The sequence below is a fragment of the Dreissena polymorpha genome, chromosome 15, assembly GCF_020536995.1.
Source record: "Dreissena polymorpha isolate Duluth1 chromosome 15, UMN_Dpol_1.0, whole genome shotgun sequence".
NCBI classification, from domain to species: Eukaryota; Metazoa; Mollusca; class Bivalvia; order Myida; family Dreissenidae; genus Dreissena; species Dreissena polymorpha.
The window spans coordinates 9,413,938-9,433,963 of record NC_068369.1 but is presented as its reverse complement, the minus strand read 5'-3'; the positions used below and the strand labels follow the sequence as shown (position 1 = coordinate 9,433,963).

The following is a 20,026-nucleotide window of genomic DNA, read 5'->3' as shown; positions in this document are numbered from 1 at the left end:
TATCGTATGCACATCTATGCTACAGAAGTGGATGAAAATATAAAATCCGCGCCATGGGAAAACGGGGTTTAATCCACGTGCGTGAAGTACCGTCCAGCATTAGCATGAGCAGTTAGCACAGGTTAATCAGGGACGACCCATTGCGTCTTGACTGGATTTTCTTTTCAAAGACACTTCTTTAAAACGAAAAATTCCATTATGTGAAAGTTTCGTTCCTGATTAGCCTAAATAATCATCACAAGGCTAATCTGGTACGACACTTTACGCACATGCACAAAGCCGCGTGTTCACAGAGCGAGGCTCATATCGTATTATGAGACGGGGCATTCTGAAATCGTTTCAATAGGATGGGACCGTTTAGGTGGAATAGGATCTGATGGAATCAAACGGTATCGTCCTAATTTCAATGTATCATGGTATGTGTCAAGGGGGCGGCATGATATTTATTGTAGTAGAAAAACATATGACAGGTCGGGATTTCGGTCCTAAAAATAAACCAAAAACGCAAATATCAGCCATGTATGCATTTTAGATTTCAAGAGTTGCAGTGTAAAATTACCCCCATGTGAAACTGGCGACAAAACGAAATAGAATACAACAAGAAATAAAACTTACAAGCAATCGAATCGATCGAGAATCTAGCCAATAGACACAACTCAATTCATCATGTCAATGCGGATAAGCGTTTTGAAAGGAATTAATGGAATTTGAACTTTTGTCATTGCACTTGACCGCCGGGGAACATAATGTGACCCTAAAGACCGTTTTCATTCGCTAATAAGTGCCTGCTCACGCGCTCTTCAGCGTAAATGTCGAATTGCTGTGATGTTGTTATTCCTGTATGAGAAAACAGAAGCACCTCAGATGATAGCAGAATTATGCCTTTATCTGGCGTACATAAAATTATATTGGCCATTTAATAGCACAGGACCTTACGTTGCATTCAGAAAACAAATTTACAGTTTTACCGCTTAAGCCCGTGAAATTGGAATTAAAAAGAAGTTATAAAAGGAAAATAAATGAATTAAATTTAATTTTGTTTAGATGAATACACAAGCTACTGTATATGCGTTTAAATTCACTTTGACTTTGAAAAATCGCCTTTGATCTTCCCGGTTGGCGACATCTAAGTAAAGGAATTAAAACTCCTTTGAAATGCCTAATTCGTAATAACTGTTCGTCGTAAAAGTCGCAAAAGCGTTTGAACTCGTGCAATTTAAAGGCAAAGACAAACCCGCGTCCGCCTTTGACACTTGATTAAATTATTTGTAATGAATGCATTTAAATCTAGCAACTCGTGAAGAGAGTGTCAACCAAATAGACTCATTTACGACAAAAATAAGAAAGATGTCTACACTAATTAGGTTTTACTTAAGATGTAATTCAAACCGTATAATTTCAGATTTTTCAAAAAGCTACACAACAAATTTACTTAGAAAGCACAAACAACAACAAACACATGTTCCGACTCGTGATTGTTTAATCAGATTTAGTATAACTATGAGTAATTGCATTAGAGGGAAACGACTACCGGTACTGACTATGCATCATATACGATATCAATAAGAGCCGCGCAGTGGAAAGATGGGAATAAATGCATGTTCTTTAAGTGTCGTCCCAGATTAGCCTGAGAGGCCCGCACAAGCTAATCAGGGACGATAATTTCCGCTTTTACGGACTTTTTTTGTTCAATTGAAGTATCATCTTAACAAAAATTAAGCATAAGCGGAAATGTTTTTCTTTTATAAGCCTGTGTGGACTGCACAGGCTAATCTGGGATGACACTACGCAAATGCTTTAAACCTCGTTTCCCAGAGCGAGGCTCATACCTATTGTTTTAAATATCTGAGGATTTGAAGGAGACGATACACGATTCCCGCAAACATCCGGTAATGTCGTTATTATTTAATATTTACGCAACTTGGAGCGTATCTGGTTAATTTTTATGGTTTGGTTTGAGATTGCGAAAATTAAGTGTCGATAAAAATTGGTTTTTTTGAGCACATGCATTTTCGGCCTGATAATGTCTTTATATGTTAACAATACGTTATAAACAGTTAAAACCTATACATCATGTGTCAAAGAATCGGTAAATTGTTGTTTTTTTGGGAATTTGCTGAATAATAAGTGCTCGTGTTAACATATTCCACACCGGACAAATGACGATATCAATCTAACTTACTTACTTTGAAAGAACAATTACACTTGCCTGTTCTAATATATGTCTTAAATGAATAACATACTTTGAGGTATTGCATCTGACAATTGTTTCATTCACTCAACGCAATTATCTAGTCCATTATTAGTTGAGGATGCTATTCTCTAAACCGGCCTGTCTAAACACCTTGACAGATTATTAATATTCCTGTATTTAAGATGTCACCAATGACACCTCGATGCGTCCGCCAAGCTTACCTTCAGAGGCTTTCGTTCTGTTCCTATGTACGCGATGCAGCGTGCAGTGTAATGACTACTCTTCAGTGCATACCATTTTCTTTATTGCAACACATTTAAGTTGACAGATGCTGATAAATTACTTATCCATTTACTTATCCATTTTTGAAGCACACAGGTAAATGTTTTGACGGGCGGTTTTTACCGCTCATCAGTGTGTGCCGGAAGTAGATATAGTTTGTGCTGCAAAAAGAAGAGGAGAAACATATATAACTGTTTCATTGATTTTATAATGGCATTAGATTTTAATTTTATGTTTACTATACGTACACGATGGTCGTATGACGTTTTAATGTCAAATAACAATTGTCATATACTTTCTTTCACACATAACGGCGACGCCAGGCGGTCACGTTCGCGTGGTGGTTGGTACACGCGCTTCTCACGTAGGCGACCAGAGGGTTCAATCCAAGTTCGCAGAAACATGTTAGTTCGGTAGGTGGTCACACTACCAGAAAGGTGGGGTTTCTTCGATAACGCCGACTTTCCGCCACAGAAAAAAAGATAATGCTAAAACGGAAAATCTTTCAGAAACAACCTAATAGCTGGAATTTGCAGCGATAATTCAAAAGTCGATATAATTCGACGGTTCCAACATCGAGATGATCCGCCATTGGAGACGCGCACTGTATCTGACTATCGGACTGTTGTATAACAGGCTTGTAAGACTCGTGCAATTCGTGGCAAACTATTGAAAGATTGGATCTGTCAATCAAGCGTTAAGGAATGCAGACCATTGCCGACGCATTATTTTCTGATGCATACATTTGTTTTAAAACCTGTAGAACATATTGACACCATGAAATAATCATATGTTAGGGAAGAAAAAAACGTAACAAAAATATGTCATTAACCGTTTTGTTCCGCTTTGTTGAATTTCCGCGTTGCGGCTCGACTGCTTAGGTGTGGATTTTCACTTCTATTTCTAGTATCCTTTCATACATAGACCTCATGCATTCGATTTGGGGCATTCTTAAATCTTAAGATGTTATTTTCCTTGCACGGTTCCGCGCTCAACAAGACTCGGTTTATTGTAGTAATTATAAAGGTAGACACGTCCTTATCGTAATTTATCTTACCAAGTCAAATTATTTTGATAGAGCTAAGTTTAACACAAGCCCCCTTGTGAGAAAACTGGCTTACTGTATTATGCATTAAGCCCAGTGTTCCCATAACGACGCTAATATCATGAGCCAGTCTGGATTACCTGCCCCTCACACTTAGTGGATGGGTCATACACATAAGAAACTTAGACGCACATCAACAACCATTGTTTTAACGGATGCAAACTTGTGTATGAATAAACTTCGAAAAAGTTCATAAATAAGCCGTTCATTAACCCTTTCCCACTCAGTAGCAAAGTGAAAGTGGCTATGTGCAAACAGCTTAAAACGAGAACAGCCTGCGAGTAATTCGCAGTTTGTTCAGATTTTATGCTGATTGCTGCTCATCCGCATCTAAGGATTGGAAATGAAGCCTTTAAAACTTTAATCCAGTAAGAAAGGTGTTTAATTGAATTTAACTGTCTAAGGGACTACAAACGCGTTAAAGACATATCTAAGTGGTGAAGGGTTAATTTACCAGTAAATGAATTGTGTTGTCCTGTGCCACTTATCTCTGCGTCTCTTTACTTATTTGACAGTATACGATACTGTAACGATTCGTCCCACTAACCCATCGCTACAACGTTTTGCTCCATTATTTGTAGTAGTACGACTCCGTCCTATTATGATCTCTTTAATTCTAGTTTAGGTTATACAGTGCAATAAGATGATGTATCATACTTAAAAAATACCTGTGCATCAAACTTGCAATAAAACATGCATATTCCATTTGAAAAAAAGACATATATCATATAAAGTATACAATATCACTACTTAAAAGTATGTCACCAGGCTAATTTATGCAATGAGAACCTGTATAATAAACTTAATAAAACAATAGCCCAACATTGGTTATCTTCGTTTTAAACTTTAATTGATATATTTTTCACTAACACGGTCTCTCACAGTGTTACAAAACAATATCTCTGCAACACGAAAACAGTTAGCAAAGAAGGAATCCGTTTAAAATTCCAACTGGACTGCCAGGCCCAGAATTTACTTCAATTCCGGCCTCTTCAATCTAAGCACAAACCGGTCGCCAGCTTCACATATGCTTTGTTATATAGCATTCAATTGGTATTTGCTTTCATTAGACGTTGCGATTCGTGGATGAACATCTGTTTTGTTAGTTAACCTAAATGCTAATTAACCATCCCGTCCGACAATATTGTTGAAGTGTGTGCCAGGGGTACTATCTTAGTGCGAGCCGAGTACCAGACAAGATCACAATGTAGTGTGTGCCAGGCGTACTATCTTAATGCGAGCCGAGTACCAGACAAGATCACAATGTAGTGTGTGCCAGGCGTACTATCTTAGTGCGAGCCGAGTACCAGACAAGATAACAATGTAGTGTGTGCCAGGCATTCAATCTTAGTGCGCGCCGAGTACCAGACAAAATCACACTGTAGTGTGTGCCAGGCCTACTATCTTAGTGCGAGCCGAGTACCAGAAAAGATAAAAATATAGTGTGTGCCAGGCGTACTAACTTAGTGCGAGCCGAGTACCAGACAATATCACAATGTAGTGTGTGCCAGGCCTACTATCTTAGTGCGAGCCGAGTACCAGAAAAGATCAAAATGTAGTGTGTGCCATGCGTACTTAGTGCGAGCCGAGTACCAGGTAAGAACATATTTACCATCTCTAATTATTAATACAGGAAATAATGACGAAAGCTGGGGGAAAGTACCACAATTTAATTTATTTGACATTCTACAGCTCAGTTACAGGGAGCTGTTATATTCCTTTCCCGTCGCCGATAATCACAAACTCGATGGCCAATGTGAACACAATGAAAACAACAGGAAAACAAACAGAAAAACGACTACCGGGTTCGAACAAATTGTCTTCAATTTGGTTTAATGGTATTCACTAAGTCTTCTGATCGTTCTGGTAGTCAGACTTGCAAAGCTATCGTTCTTCCCAGTACGCCAGGGAACAATAATTCGACAGCAAATGGCTATAAAGGCGTCTTAGCAGACGACATGTCCGGCAAAAGATGTATCCGAAAATCCCTTCCAGTTAATTATAAACGTAAATGACGGTACTTTCGAGCGAGTATCTGCGAATCAGGACGTCTTATAACAGTATTAGAATAAGATTTTTGTTAAGATAGCCAAGAAAATAGCTTCACGTATCCTATTTAAATGATTAATTCTCAATATCCTGGACGATTGTAATGTTCGTCTTGATTAGGAATGGCGAAGTACGAATCGAGTGTTATTGTCAGATAATGCCCCGAGATACTGTCTGGCATTTATTCTTGGAGGATCACAAATTATGACAACAATAATACGAAGTTGAAGAATTAGCTTTAAAGTACGCAAGTTCTTGTCGGTGTTGACATTTTATAGAGGTTTTTAATCGACTTGTGAATTAGTAAGTCTATTGACATTTTTTCATAATACAAGTATTGCAGAAATTATGTCTCTGAATGTATTTTATTTATTTATGAATATCATATTGGTGTCTTATTTTAAATGTGAAACTAAAAGAAAAGTAAATGCGTAAGTTTTGAAAATAAAACTGTCAACATTAGAGGTAATAATGTAATTTCGGGGTCTTTCTAAAAATTAACAGAATATTTTAATGTTTTATGTTTTAAAATAAAAAGATTTTATTACGTCTTTATGCCTTCTATATGATCAGCCAAATTTTACTGTCATTGTAGCAGACAATTAATCTCCGTTCAGTTGATTCTTCAAACTTTAAAAAAAAGTCAGTATGTGATGGGCATCCGAATTTAATTGAATTGAAGGTTAATTATTATTAATTAGAAGCTCCTGACTCAATTCTTTAGTAGATTGATATTGTAAGCAATGAATTATTAAACTGAAAATTTCAAAACGATTTCAGGACAATAATGATTAAATAAATGTACGTCCGAAATTAATCTGAGCAGTCCGCTCAAGCTGCTCAGGGACGACACTTTCCGTTTTAATGGTATTTTTAATGGTATTTTTAATGGTATTTTTAATGGTATTTTTCGCTTAAAGGTCTCTTCTTAGCGTTAATTCAGTTTAGGACTGCACATGCCAATTTGTGGGACACATTTAGCATTAAGCCCCGTTAATCCAGAAAGCGATTTAATTAATTTTAATCAATCAATCCAACACATACATTTTCGCATGCCAGCAGATAGACTAAAGATGATAAGATTAAAATCGTATTGTTTATGATGCGCTAAGTTAAATATGGTATTTTAATGAAATTTGCACTTTCTGTCCTTTTTTAAATCAAGGTTCTGTTATGTATTTTACATGTCCTGCTCCAGATTTTCCCATACTTTTGAAATATAGGTTTTTGAGTTTGCAATAATAGCAATTAATGTATGAACCCAATAAATTGTATCGTATCATCGGGTAGTAAAAGGGAGATAACCAGTATTGTATCATAGGGTAGTAAAAGGGAGATAAACCGCATCGCATCATGTGGTATAGATTGGTTACCTCCCCTTATCTATCGTTACTCTCTATGTATATATATTATAGTCAACGGTTATATTCAACGGGGAACCAGTTAACATGTGGTAGTCAAAGGGAGATGATCGAAAAGTGTGTTGATGCACCTTATTATTATTTAATATAAGAAAAGTTAAATGCATGTACGTAAAGTGTCGTCCCAGAATCGCCTGAGATATTAGCCCAGATATTTTCAAACAAGTCCGTTTCGCACAGGCTATTCAAGGACGGCACTTTCCGCTTCTATGGTATTTTTCGTTTAAAAAAAGTATCCTCGTAGCAAAAATCAAGTTTAGTTAAGTGTCGTCGCAGATAAGCCTGTGTGGATCGAACGGGCTAATCTGGGACGGCTCTTTACGCACATGCATTACACCCCTTTTTCCGCGAGCACGACCCATATATATATGATAGAGAGTATCGATAACGAGATCGTAGCAAAGAATAATAAATGTATATTATGATACTTGTTAACAGATTAACGTATTTTGGCATTATGAAATTAAAATATTCAAAGACTGTTCAGAGTACATTTTTTGGGAATAGTTGTTTTTTCTTTAAAGACCATACAATCAAGGAATAAGGTTGAAAAAAAGCGGAATCTGGGATAAGAACCCTCATATTGAACAAACGAACGCTACAGCGCACATACTTCGTAAATTTGAATGTGAAAACCAGTCACTTAACAGGGACTTGTTTTAAATATTTACATTTTTTAAATGTCATTAAATGCGTTAACTAACAACAAAACAATGTGTGGAATACCTGTAGTTCAAAACGAACATTGTTAAGGAACAGTAAAATAAGTTTGTCTTACCTGGTGATCAGTCCGTCCATACTAAAGGACGAGGTGGAGGAGGCAGTGCGCAGTCTGACAGCAGGACAATCTCCGGGAGTGGACACCATCAATTCTGAACTGATTAAACATGGAGGTGAGGAAACGACCGCAGCGCTGCCAGAAAAAATGGCAGGAGAAGAAGTGGCCCAACGAGTGGACACAGTCTCTGGTCATCCCTCTACCGAAAAAGGGCAACCACAAGCTGTGTGAGCCCTATCGCACCATCAGCCTCACCAGCCATCACAGCAAAGTCATGCTCAGCATCATCATCAACAGATAAAAAAAGTAAGGCCGCGAAACTGATTTGGACATCCCACCAGACATGACCCAATGTGCAAGACTGTGTCTCTGGGAACCATATAGGAAGGTCGACGTCGAGGCCGTCAGAATAAAAACTGGATGGAAAATGTGAAAGAGTAAACGTCCTTTCCCATGGATGACCTATTTATAGCAGCTTACAAAAGACCTGGCTGGCGGAGGATCTCTGTGTCCTCGTCTCTCATATCCTCCTCAAACGGTCAGACCGGTCAAGGAAATGATGATGATAATTATATAAATAAATACACGTACACTGTATATGTCAAATTACCGTTGAAAAAAGCGTTTACAAACGCTTTATTTTTTTCAAATTTCAATTGATTATTAATAAAAAAAAGATCTTTCGTTTCTCTGAACTTATTCAGTATGTCTTTTTTTATATGACACTTATTTGGATATTGGTAATTTGCCAAAACATGTGAAATGGCCCACAGCGTCAATAACAGGGACTACCTGCCAAAATACATGAACATTTGAAATAGTTTAAATTATCGCTTATAACAGAACAACAGAAGCAATGACACGAAACAAAATGAAATTCTTTAAGCACCCAGTGTCTTTTTTTTAAACAAGTCCGCTCAAAGTAGATCTAGCTGCTGCAATTATATCCCGAACATATCGACTCTCTAAACAGTTGGAGTTAACGCGCGTTCCTCTTTGGAGTTATCGCGCGTGCCTTGAAACACGTCGGCGACTGTCGGTCGTCCGTCTCCGGTCGTACAGGACCGAGTCAGTGTCGCTGTTTCCATCGGAGAAGTCTGTCACGAAATTTAAACACCCAATGATTTCTTTACATGTCTATATATAATTTTTCACTTGGGGTAGATCTACCGGTAGTTCAAATAAAAAAAACAACACAAAAACATAATATAGAATATCGACCACAAGAAGGCAAAAACAAACATTGAAGAAATTAATTTCATTGGTTTAAACTAAAATATCTAATATGAAGATTTAGCTCAATACTGCTTTCTATAATTTAGCCGCGCTCTGGGAAAACCGGGCTTAATGTACGTGCGTAAAGTATCGTCCGCCTAGACTGGATTTTCTGGATTAAAAAAAAACTTCATTTGAACGTACACTACCAAATAAGCAGAGCGTGTCGTCCCTAATAAGCCTGTGTGGAATGCACAGACTAATCTTGAATGACACTTTACGCACATTTATTAGACCAGTTTCCACATAGCGTGGCTATTATTATTGGGTCATACCTCTATGGTAATTGTCATTCTGGTCGTCTCGGTCCTTTTTTCCTTTCTTACTCTCCTTGCTTTTCTTTTCCTTATCTTTATCTTTCTTCTTGTTCTTTTGCTCCGACTTTGTTATCGAAATTCCATAATTCACTGGCAGAGAGGACTTCCCACAGCATATCGTCGTCTTGATGAGGTCACGACTAACTTCCGGCCAGCCCGGTGGGACCTCCGTTGGCACTTTGCCATTATCGACAACATCTTTATACATCTCCATGTGGGTTTGGCTGTGAACAATAGCAGCACAACAAAACAATTGCAAACAGAAGAAGTTAAATCATCATTTTACATGATTAAATGATATCTTAGATTCTTTGGAAAACAATATACACGTAATATCAGTGATCCATCTGATAACGTACAGTTCAAATGGTTCATTTCGTTATTTGATATGTTCAAGTTAAATGTGTATACTAAAACCGTCGATTTACCGGATGCCGAGGGAAAATTGAACAACATGCATGTGTAAAAGAACACAGAAATGGTCTGAAAACAATGGCGCAGCATAAAACAAGCATACCATCTGGCTCAGAAAGGTCACTTACTGCAGTTTCGCAACACGACAACAGTGGATAAGGCAACTGACGAAAACCAAAGCGAAGACAACCGCCATCCCAAACAAAATGGCCTCCGAAATTACCACTGTCTGGACCAAGAGCGACTTCCGAATTTTCTCTAGAAAAGACATACACATGTAATAATCCACGTTCTGGGAAAAACTGAGCTTGATGCATGTGCGTAAAGTGTGGTCCCAGATTAGCCTGTGCAATACGCACAGGTCAAACTTAATTAAGTGATAAAGGTGGATTGGACCCTTCACACCGAGTTCTCCGATATAGTAGGTGATCTTGGCCGCGTCATGCGAAGATGGATCTTATTCTGTGGCAAGCGTAGCTCCAGACCAACCTACACAATTGCTGCCCGGTATATATCACACAGTTTCGTGGTCTCAATAGCGGACATGGTAGCCCCGCGCTGATCGCATATGTCATAAGATCCATTTCCGCATGACGGGTCTTATTTTATAGATCTCTTCATTAGGCAAAAAAATTGTAATACACTTAAACGTGATGATTGCAAATTATAATATTATTGTTATCGGTATTTTATACGATTCAAAATCCACTTGTTTTATTTTACATGTTACAGTTGAAACTATTAAACATACATTCACAGTACAATTATGAAAAAACAAGATTTACACAAAACAAGAAAGAAATACAAGATTTAAATCCGTTTAGATCTTGAAGATTTTTACTTGTGAATGCAGTGTATAACACCGCGATGAGTTTGAGATGTAGCCATACTTACGCCATTCCGTAGTTTTCCGCATGGATAATGAACAGAAATGCCCAAAGTCCCCAGAATCGCAGACGCACAGAGCGCCATCCGGCGTGGAGAGGCAGTCAGAGAGGGTGATGCAGTCAAGACGGTCACAGTCCGATACGGCTAAGGAAAAGAAACAATCTCAGAATGATACGGGCCTCGCGCTATGAAAACGGCGATAATTGCATGTTTGCAAAGCGTCGTCCCAGATAAGCTTGTGCAGTCCGCACGGATTAATCAGGGACGACACCTGAATTATATTTAAATAACATATTAAAATCTTTTTTTTATTATGTCCATCGAGTTAAGCCATTATTAAGAAACGAAGCACTGCATTTGATACAAGTCTTATCAAATTGACTTTTTTCTGCATATCTTTTACAAGATTATATCAAATCAACAAATTCCTCTCACGTGAGTACCGGTACAACAATAACGTATATTATAAACATATCTTGTTTTACCCATTTAAGCCTAGTGGACTCTCTCATCCTTCTAAATTGGATCAATGTATTTTCAAAATTATGGATTTCTAGTATACTTATTTCTATATTTAGAATATTTATTACAGAAATTCCTTTAAGCAAACGGCGTAGACCCAGATCTCTTCTGTGTCTACGCTGTTTGCCAAAACCTTTTTTTCTAGACGCTAGGCACAGGGCTTAATCATTAATTAATGCATGTGCGCAAAGTCAGTACAGGCTTTTCAGAGAAGGCAAGTTCCGATATTATGATATTGTTCTTCGTAGCGATAATGAAATTCAGATGGGACGTGTCGTCTCTGATTAGCTTGTACGAAATGCACAGGCTAGTCTGTGATGACACCTAACGCACATGCATTTGGTCCGGTTTTCGCACAGCGCGGCTCAAATGTTAGCATCATTGCCCGTTACCAATCCTAGAACGATTTGTAACCTGAGCTTTAAATATATTCAAAATACTGGGTCACTAGCATGGTTCAAACAGAAATCTCAAACCTAAATTCAAGCACTTTTCAAGGACTTTTCAAGGCCAAATTTTCATTTTCAAGGCCGAGAACCGTACGTTAGTTTCTTTTTGAAACTGCATTTTCAAACCAGATTAACATAGTAAATATCTTTTTTTTATTTGCTCAAACACATTACACTTATTCCACAATAACTCATACATGTTATTTCTAGTTATTACATAGAAATACAGGTTATCCATCCATAAGTCAATGAGTCTCACATATGTACGGTACAGCCAATGCGGCACAAACATAATCCGCGGCTACGCCACGGCCAGATTATTAGTACGCGGCCGCCGAATCGTGTGTTCACGCGGCGTATCGCCGTGGCAATCGGCATCGATCCGCGCAACGACGCAGAGTCTGTATTAACCTCGCGTACTTTCGCGGAGTAAATCCGCCGCATACGTACGCGGCGGATCGAGTGAAAAGTTATCCACCTATATGTACATACATGTATGTGAAGCGTAGAATTAATTAAGCGCAACTGTTAATGTTTCGTTTGATTATCATTATTTAATTTGTAATCCGAAACACACTTCCGAATTATAATGCTAACGCGACCTTTAGCAAATTCTAGCGTCAAATAAACAGTGCTAAAATATCCTTTGTTTCATAAAAAGCGCGCGAAAATTATGCAGACATGAAGAACGTCATTTGGAAAGTTTGGGTGTATTTTGTGTTGTATAAATACATGAACATCACGTCACGCGTAAATCGCGTGTTCAGTTGAAAAATAAGCCCCGATTAGACGTTATTTCATCATCTCTATAAATAGTAACACATGCCAAAATGTATTTGATACTTAAGGAAATATCGAGAATGTTTGTGTATCGTAAATATTTACCAGCATTTGCTTTAAAACTGGAATATACAGAATTATCGGGTAATTAGTAGCGATATTAACTGTATAATATGAACAAAATAAAATGTGTTTACATACACATATTCAAACAATATTTATAATAAGCTGATAATTAACAAAACAACAAATACGTCCTCACCGTCTTGATTATTGATGTGGCTTCAAACAGCTAATTTTCTCAGCTTAAATATAATAGCAAAATCAACATGCAATTAATTTATAAATCCACCATATGCTGGAGCCTTGACCACTTGTATGTGCGAAAACATAATTACGTGACATTGTTTATGTGTGAAATACATACACTACGGGCGGGAAACAAACTTAATTGGCCAGACACATTAACTATGCTTACATGTATATGCTAATACACTCCGCGCACAATAAATTTATTATGATTTTAATTATTAGTGCTGCAACAATACGCCCAAAACCGTATTGCAATATATTGTCAGTACAAAAACCCGTATCGCAATATATTGCAAACTTGTACCAGAATTATAACTCGCCAATTACCCGATAATCCCGTATACTCCAGTTTTAAAACAAATTCTGGTAAATATTTACTATAAATGTGCTCTAGAATAACAAGAAACACAAACATTCGCAAATTTTCTTAAGTATCAAAAACATTATGGCATTCGTTACTATTTAAAGATGTGATGAAATAACGTCCTACCGGGACGTTTTTGTTTTCACTGAACACGCGTAATTCGCCTGATGTGATGTTTTGCGAAAATATCCAGATGTTTTATTCTGGTTTTTGTACAAAATACACCCATACTTTTCATGCGACGTTCTACATGTCTGCATAATTTTCGCGCGTTTTTTATTGAGACAAAGGATAAAGCACTTTTTATTTGACGATATTTTTTATTGTCGCGTAAGCATTAAAATTTGGAAGTGTGTTTCCGAAATTTGGATTACAAATTAAAAATGCTCAATTCAGAATCGAACGAAACATTCACAGTTGTGCGCAATTAATTTAACGATAATCTGTTCAAAAGCATCGAAGGAATGCTCCCATGTAACAACGCTACTCCGTATAATACACTTTTTAGAATGCTATTTTTACGTAAAAATTTTATTCACACCGCTTTGCTTTGTTTACCTTGATATCGTTATTTCGGATGGCTTTTCTGGACGGAATGTGAATGAATTTTTGTAAAATTTTTGTACCGGTATGATGAAAATCGTATCGCAATACAATATGCGGATTGCGTATTGCGATATATACCGATATACCGGTATATTGTTGCAGCACTATTAATTATTATTATAATTGTTCTTTCAAAATTTGTTAACTACATGTAACTAAAAATTTTAAAAAGATTTTTTATTTCATGATGCGCATCGACTCGGCATCATGTCGCGGATCGCGGCATGCCTCGGCGGACAGATGCGAAGTTTCGTGGCGAAATGCGACTTGCCGCCGCATACTGACGCGGCTTCAACGACTGACGCGGCATCGACTCGTTTCGCCTTGCCGCCGCGGATCGCGAAATACGTTTGTTCCGCATTGGCTGTACTGTATTTACTTTTAAGTTACTACAAACAAACACATTGTCTTTTTCTATGCTCACATCAAACAGACTAGTTCATTACATTTGAACAGCAGTCAGTTACTATAACATTTTGTCTTTAACAGAATTGATTTCCTTTTCCAGTTCTTCCAGCTCTCTCCTCTTATTCAGTTAACCACCCTGGTTTGAAATGACACTTCCCCATCCCTGCGTTTTCACTTGCAAAAATTGATCACAATGGAGAACCTCTGACGTAGTACACATAATCTGTGACGTGTACACATAACGTTTCGTACTAAATAGTGTACAAAACTTATATTTCGTTTTCAACTTTTTTGCGCGAAGGAATTTATGATAAATTTTCATAATATTTCCCTTAAGAACGATTTAAGTAAAATAATTAAAGCGATGATAAAAGTAATTTTGAGCATAAATAAACATTTTCAAGGCTTTTTTACATGAAATAAGCACTTTTCAAGCACTTTTTCAAGGCCAACCTTTGTTCAAGGGCTTTTCAAGCCTTGGACTCGTTTTCAAGCACTTTTCAAGCCCTGTGCGAACCCTGACTAGGTTAAAGACAAGTTTAAATGTGCCTCAGACAATAATGACCCTACAATACGTGCCTAGACATATACAAATACCCTATATTTCTACAGTTGTTAAAAAGACAAAGAGCTAAATTGTGCAAAACTTTGAGACAGCTTTTCTTCCTTTCTTAACTATCATGCACAGATTAAGGTTATTAAGCTGAGAAAGTTTGAGCGCAATCTGCCAAGAGGTTATAGAGAAGTTGAAAATAAAACAAAATCAGGAAGATATATATTCTACAGTGAAAAAGTGACAATCAAAACTTCTTGCAGTCGAAATTCCTGTCTTTACACGCATCTGCGCATTCAGGTCATTCAAGTTCGAAAGGTTAAGGGTGATTTCTTCTGTAGTTAACGAGGAGTTGAAACAACAAAATATTGATACTAAATATACTTTAAAGTGGAAACAAAGACAAAGGGTCATAATTCTGCCAAATGAATCGCACAATTATTTTCTTTATTATCATCACAACACTAACGGACACACAAATACAACAATGAATGCCTAAAACTATTAGGGGCATCATAAAAAGCATAGTTTATCATAAGTATATTCGCTCCCCGCCTATTGCAATTTCAAATGTGAATTCTCGAAATCATATCGCCTACTTTCGTTGCAGATCTGTCCCATCCTGCCGAGTGGGCATGCGCACATGTACTTCTCGGGTTTATGGGATGGGTTCAGATGGCACTGTCCTCTGTGCAGACATGGGTTGGGTTCGCATGGATCATTCATCTCTGAGACGTCTAAACAGTTGCAGTAAAATTATATTTTCCATTAATTCGACAGTGTCGCAGGATTTTTTTAACGGAAATACAAGTCACATCAGCATACATGTGTTCAAATGAAGTTAAGCAAGTTACAATATAAACTAGAATTAAAGGGACCTTTTCACGTTTTGGAAAATTGACAAAATTAAAAAAAATGTTTGAGATTCGCAAACTTAAGTTAAAGTTATGATATTTGTGAGGAAACAGTAATACTGAACATTTACAATGCATTAAAATATCCATTATATATATCTTTTGACGATTTAAAAACCTGAAAATTATAAAGCGTTGCAACGCGAAACGATTGAATAATTTGGAGAGTTCTGTTGTTGTCGTTATATTTTGTTATACTACGAGGATTGCTTAATATAGAGTATAAAATACATCACTCGTTGCATGAGCACGGATGGCCGGGTGGCAGTAAGGAGAATAATATAAATAATGATGATGATGGTACTGCTTGCGATGATTGTGATGATAATGATGACTACCAGTGAACATTAAGGTCTCATTTGCCACTGTGCAATGGTGTATTTGTACTCAAAACAAATACTAATTAGTAATATTTTTTTGGCACAAAGCCGGGCAGCCGGGGTTTAATTTGCAGCACATAAGGTAGTCGCGAAGACTCAGCGATAACCTGTAAATAAACTCTGACATACACACAAATGAGCACGTATGGCCGAGTGGTCTAAGCTATAGACTTTGACTCCAGGGGTTAGTGGTTCGAGCCTAGTTGAAGATTTCTTTTTCTTTCTTTTAGTGTATTCTTGTTTGTTTTACTCGAGCTTTTTAGATCCAACGTGTTTATGTATCAATATAAAGCATTTAATGACACACTTCAATACATGCTAAAATCTGTGAAAATGCCCCTTTAATTTTTCATTTCTAAAATGTAAGATACAGCAATTTAGATGTTCAACTATTGGGTATAATCTAAGATATCCTGGTATTAAACATTTAAATTTTAACCATGAGAAAGTATCGTAGCTGACAAACCCAGTTTATTCAGGACGAGGGGTATGACTTGTCTGAAATGACTTCTTGGGGTCGTTGGTAAAGGTCCACCTGGTTGGGCTACAGTATAATGGCTACTTGAGGTCGTGGGCAATGGTCCATCTGTTGAGGCCCCAGTGGAACGACTACTTTCGACATTTGGCAAAGGTCCACCTGTTGCAGCTATAGTTATGCCATGTCATATATATTCAGCAATCCCGGATAATGGAATTGAAGAAATATACATGTTATTTCATATATAACCCGGGTTAGTTTTATAGTAACAAGTCGTGTGTTAAATAACTAATTATTTAACTAGTCGACTAAGGGGCATTGATAATCAATTATATAAAAATCCTAACATAATTTAAGTGTTTGTTCTTTTCAAAATTAAGACGGAACTGAATTACTAAAAGCATGTGAAAAATTCGAACTACTGCGATGCCTTTATACAAATAGGTCAGTTATCTTATTAAGTTTGCCTTTATTTTTGTTAGAAACACAATTAAATATAATCGTTAATGTCTCACGTGTGTTTAAATTGTTCATTTTGGGTATTCAGTTAATTTAGCTCTAAAGTGACCATATATAAACATCTACAAACGTATGTCATATTGACATCTGTACGACGGTGCGCGAGAAAATATAAACAGTAATTTAAGCGTTCAATTGGTAAAATAATAGTAGTTAATGTGTATAGAGGTGCAATAGTAAAAAAAGTTATAAATAATGCAAGTATACAATGGCCAATCAATTTTCACACCATTCGGCAACGACTAAATTGCTTCCGTGACAGTAATATGGCAACATTATTGTAATGCTGCTTGTAACTGACGATGTATCTATATGAAAAGAATGAACGACAGCAACGGTCCATGGTTATAATACAACTCCCGACAATGTGACCTAGGACAGACCCTCGAGGGCACCGCTTGAATCTGGGTCTGACCATGAGCGATGACTCTCGGTCCTTTCGTAATGTGCCTGTGGTGGTAAGTACGAAAAGAAGCTACAGCCTAAACAACCATCCTTATTATTTTTTGTAAAATTGATCTTTCATTCATGGCATACGTTTCAAAATTAGATCTGTTTTATCTTGATCGAAGGAGAATAATAATGGGTTAACTGGAATGAATTAATCGTAGCGCATCCATTTCTTAAGAGCGTTGTCGTTATAACATACCTGGTGTTACGGGACTGCATTTCGATACACGAACGGTAAATAATATTAATAATGAGCACGTTAAGAAAACGATGTTGTGAAAATTATTCGCCATTTGTAAACACTTCAATGTGACGTCATATATAACAACATTATGACGTCATCATTGAATGGCAGGTTAAAAATCAATCTATTGTTTAAGTTACGCGGCATTAACATATCTTTATTTATTTTTTTAAACATTGTACGCAAGATATTACCAGTACGTGCACGTTTTATAAAGTACCTCCGAAATAGGAATGAAATTGGACAATAATGTATGTGACCATGTAAAATATTATTAATAAACAAACGTATGGTATTAAATCCTTAATCTATTTACTATTGTTTAGACATATCTTGATAAAAATGAATTATTGATATTAAACATGAATTTATTGATATCATTATTCTTTTTAATAGAAACAAGTCTTTATATCAATAAATCTGCCGTGTTTTCTGATATCATGAAATAGATTTTTTATACCAAGACGTCATTTCTGGACATCATTTAATCGCATATTTATAACAATAAGCCTCTATAAAAATATAGATCTACGTAGACATATAATGTCCAGAAACGATACAAACCAGGCCTGATAATTACATTCAAAGCGAGTTGTGCACTGATCTGCGTGTAAAACAAGCGTGTTTTCAAGACAAATGCGGGCATGGTGTGCAGGAAATCCGCCTGTTGTTGACTCTCAAATTTGCAAGAATATAACGTCGGAATGAGCGACTGGGATTGAAAGACGGGAAAGGGTTGCATTAAAAAACAATAAGAATTAAACATAATCGTAGTTATACGAACTTTATATATGTATCATGTAAAATTTTCGTTTTCTTTTTTTCAAGAATTGATGTTTTAGGTCAATAATTAGATTTCTTTGTGAAAAACTACTTCTTGCTAAAAATGTTTATTGATACCAATAATTCGATCGCATTCCTTATATCAAAACTTACTAGGATATTTCCCTATATCAATAACTGCATTAAAAAAAAGAAAATTGAAACGGCGCATACACTTATGAACCAGGAAAGACACGTGTTCAACATGAACTTCACGGACCCATGTGCAGTAGCTAACTAAAGTTTTGTCACAGACGTGACGTATACCCCCACATGCTGCATTGACACTGAATATTTTGCATGCTTTCTTCACAAAGCAAGAGAAGCTAATTTATGGCGATTTTTAAGAATTATTATGCCATTATAATTTATGGCAATTTTGACCTTTGAACTCTTGAATACTTTCGCATGACAGCCGTCAAATGACTGTGAACAAAATTAATGTACACAGTCATTTTCAAATCTCACAATGAATGACATAGTTATGTCCCGGACAAGCTCATTTATGGCCATTTTTTACTTTTGAACTCCAAGTGTTACCTTGACCTTGGAGATATCGACGTAATTCTTTCGCATGACACATTGTCCAATGATTGTGAACAAATGCACCGAGTAAATTTAAAATCTCACAATGAAAGACGTAGTTATGGTCCGGAAAGATCATTTATGGCCATTTTTGACCTTTGAACTCAAAGTGTGACATTGACGCTGCAGATATCGACGTAATTCTTTCGCATGACACACCGTCCAATGATGGTGAACAAATGTGCCAATTGATTTTATAATCTCACAACGACATAGTTATGGCCCGGACAAACTCATTTATGGTCATATTTGACCTTTGAACTCTAAGTGTGACCTTGACCTTGGAGATATCGACATTATTCTTTCGCATGACACACCGTTCGATGATGGTGAACAAAATGAATGAGCAAAATGAGTTTAAAATCTCACAATTAGTGACATGGTTATGGCCCAGACAAGTTCATTCATGGCCATTTTTGACCTTTGAACTCAAAGTGTGACTTTGACCTTGGAGATATCGACGAAATTCTTTCGCATGACACACCGTCCAATGATGGTGAACAAATGTGCCGAATGATTTTAAAGTATCACAATAAATGACAAAGTTATGGCCCGGACAAGCTCATTTATAGCCATTTTGACCTTTGAGCTCCAAGTGTGACCTTGACCTTGGAGATATCGACGTAATTCTTTCGCATGACACACCGTCCCATGATGGTGAACAAATGTATCAAGTCATTTTAAAATCTAACGATAAATGGCATAGTCATGGTCCGGACAAGCACTTTGACCTTTGAACTCCAAGTGTGACCTTGACATTGGGGATATCGACGTACTTCTTTCGCATGACACACCGTCCCATGATGGTGAACTAATGTACCAGGTCATTTTAAAATCTAACGATAAATGACATAGTTATGGTCCGGACAAACTTTCGGTTTAAAACGCACTAAGTGACCCCGTGACCTAGTTTTTGA

The 20,026-nt window shown here is 36.9% G+C and overlaps 1 protein-coding gene across 6 annotated transcripts; it reads right to left on the bottom strand.

Annotated features, from left to right (window-relative positions):
- Positions 1–2,619: 2,619 nt before the first annotated feature.
- LOC127860649 (agrin-like) lies at positions 2,620–17,778 on the bottom strand. Of its 6 annotated transcripts, none has more exons than XR_008039876.1 (8): positions 17,658–17,778; positions 16,471–16,657; positions 15,317–15,456; positions 10,730–10,867; positions 9,964–10,093; positions 9,380–9,645; positions 7,830–7,928; positions 2,620–2,637 (listed from the first exon to the last, which is right to left on the bottom strand). XR_008039876.1 is itself a non-coding variant. In XM_052398875.1 (7 exons), exons 1-7 carry the CDS (start codon positions 17,749–17,751, stop codon positions 7,918–7,920), a joined length of 966 nt encoding a protein of 321 aa, XP_052254835.1. In that variant the 5' UTR covers positions 17,752–17,778; the 3' UTR covers positions 5,237–7,917. The 6 variants fall into 6 exon arrangements, 4 of the variants coding, with proteins under 4 accessions (XP_052254835.1, XP_052254831.1, XP_052254832.1 ...); XR_008039877.1 differs by lacking the exon at positions 2,620–2,637 and adding an exon at positions 2,923–2,937; XM_052398875.1 differs by lacking the exon at positions 2,620–2,637 and having other exon boundaries at positions 5,237–7,928.
- Between the last annotated feature and the right edge of the window lie 2,248 nt (positions 17,779–20,026).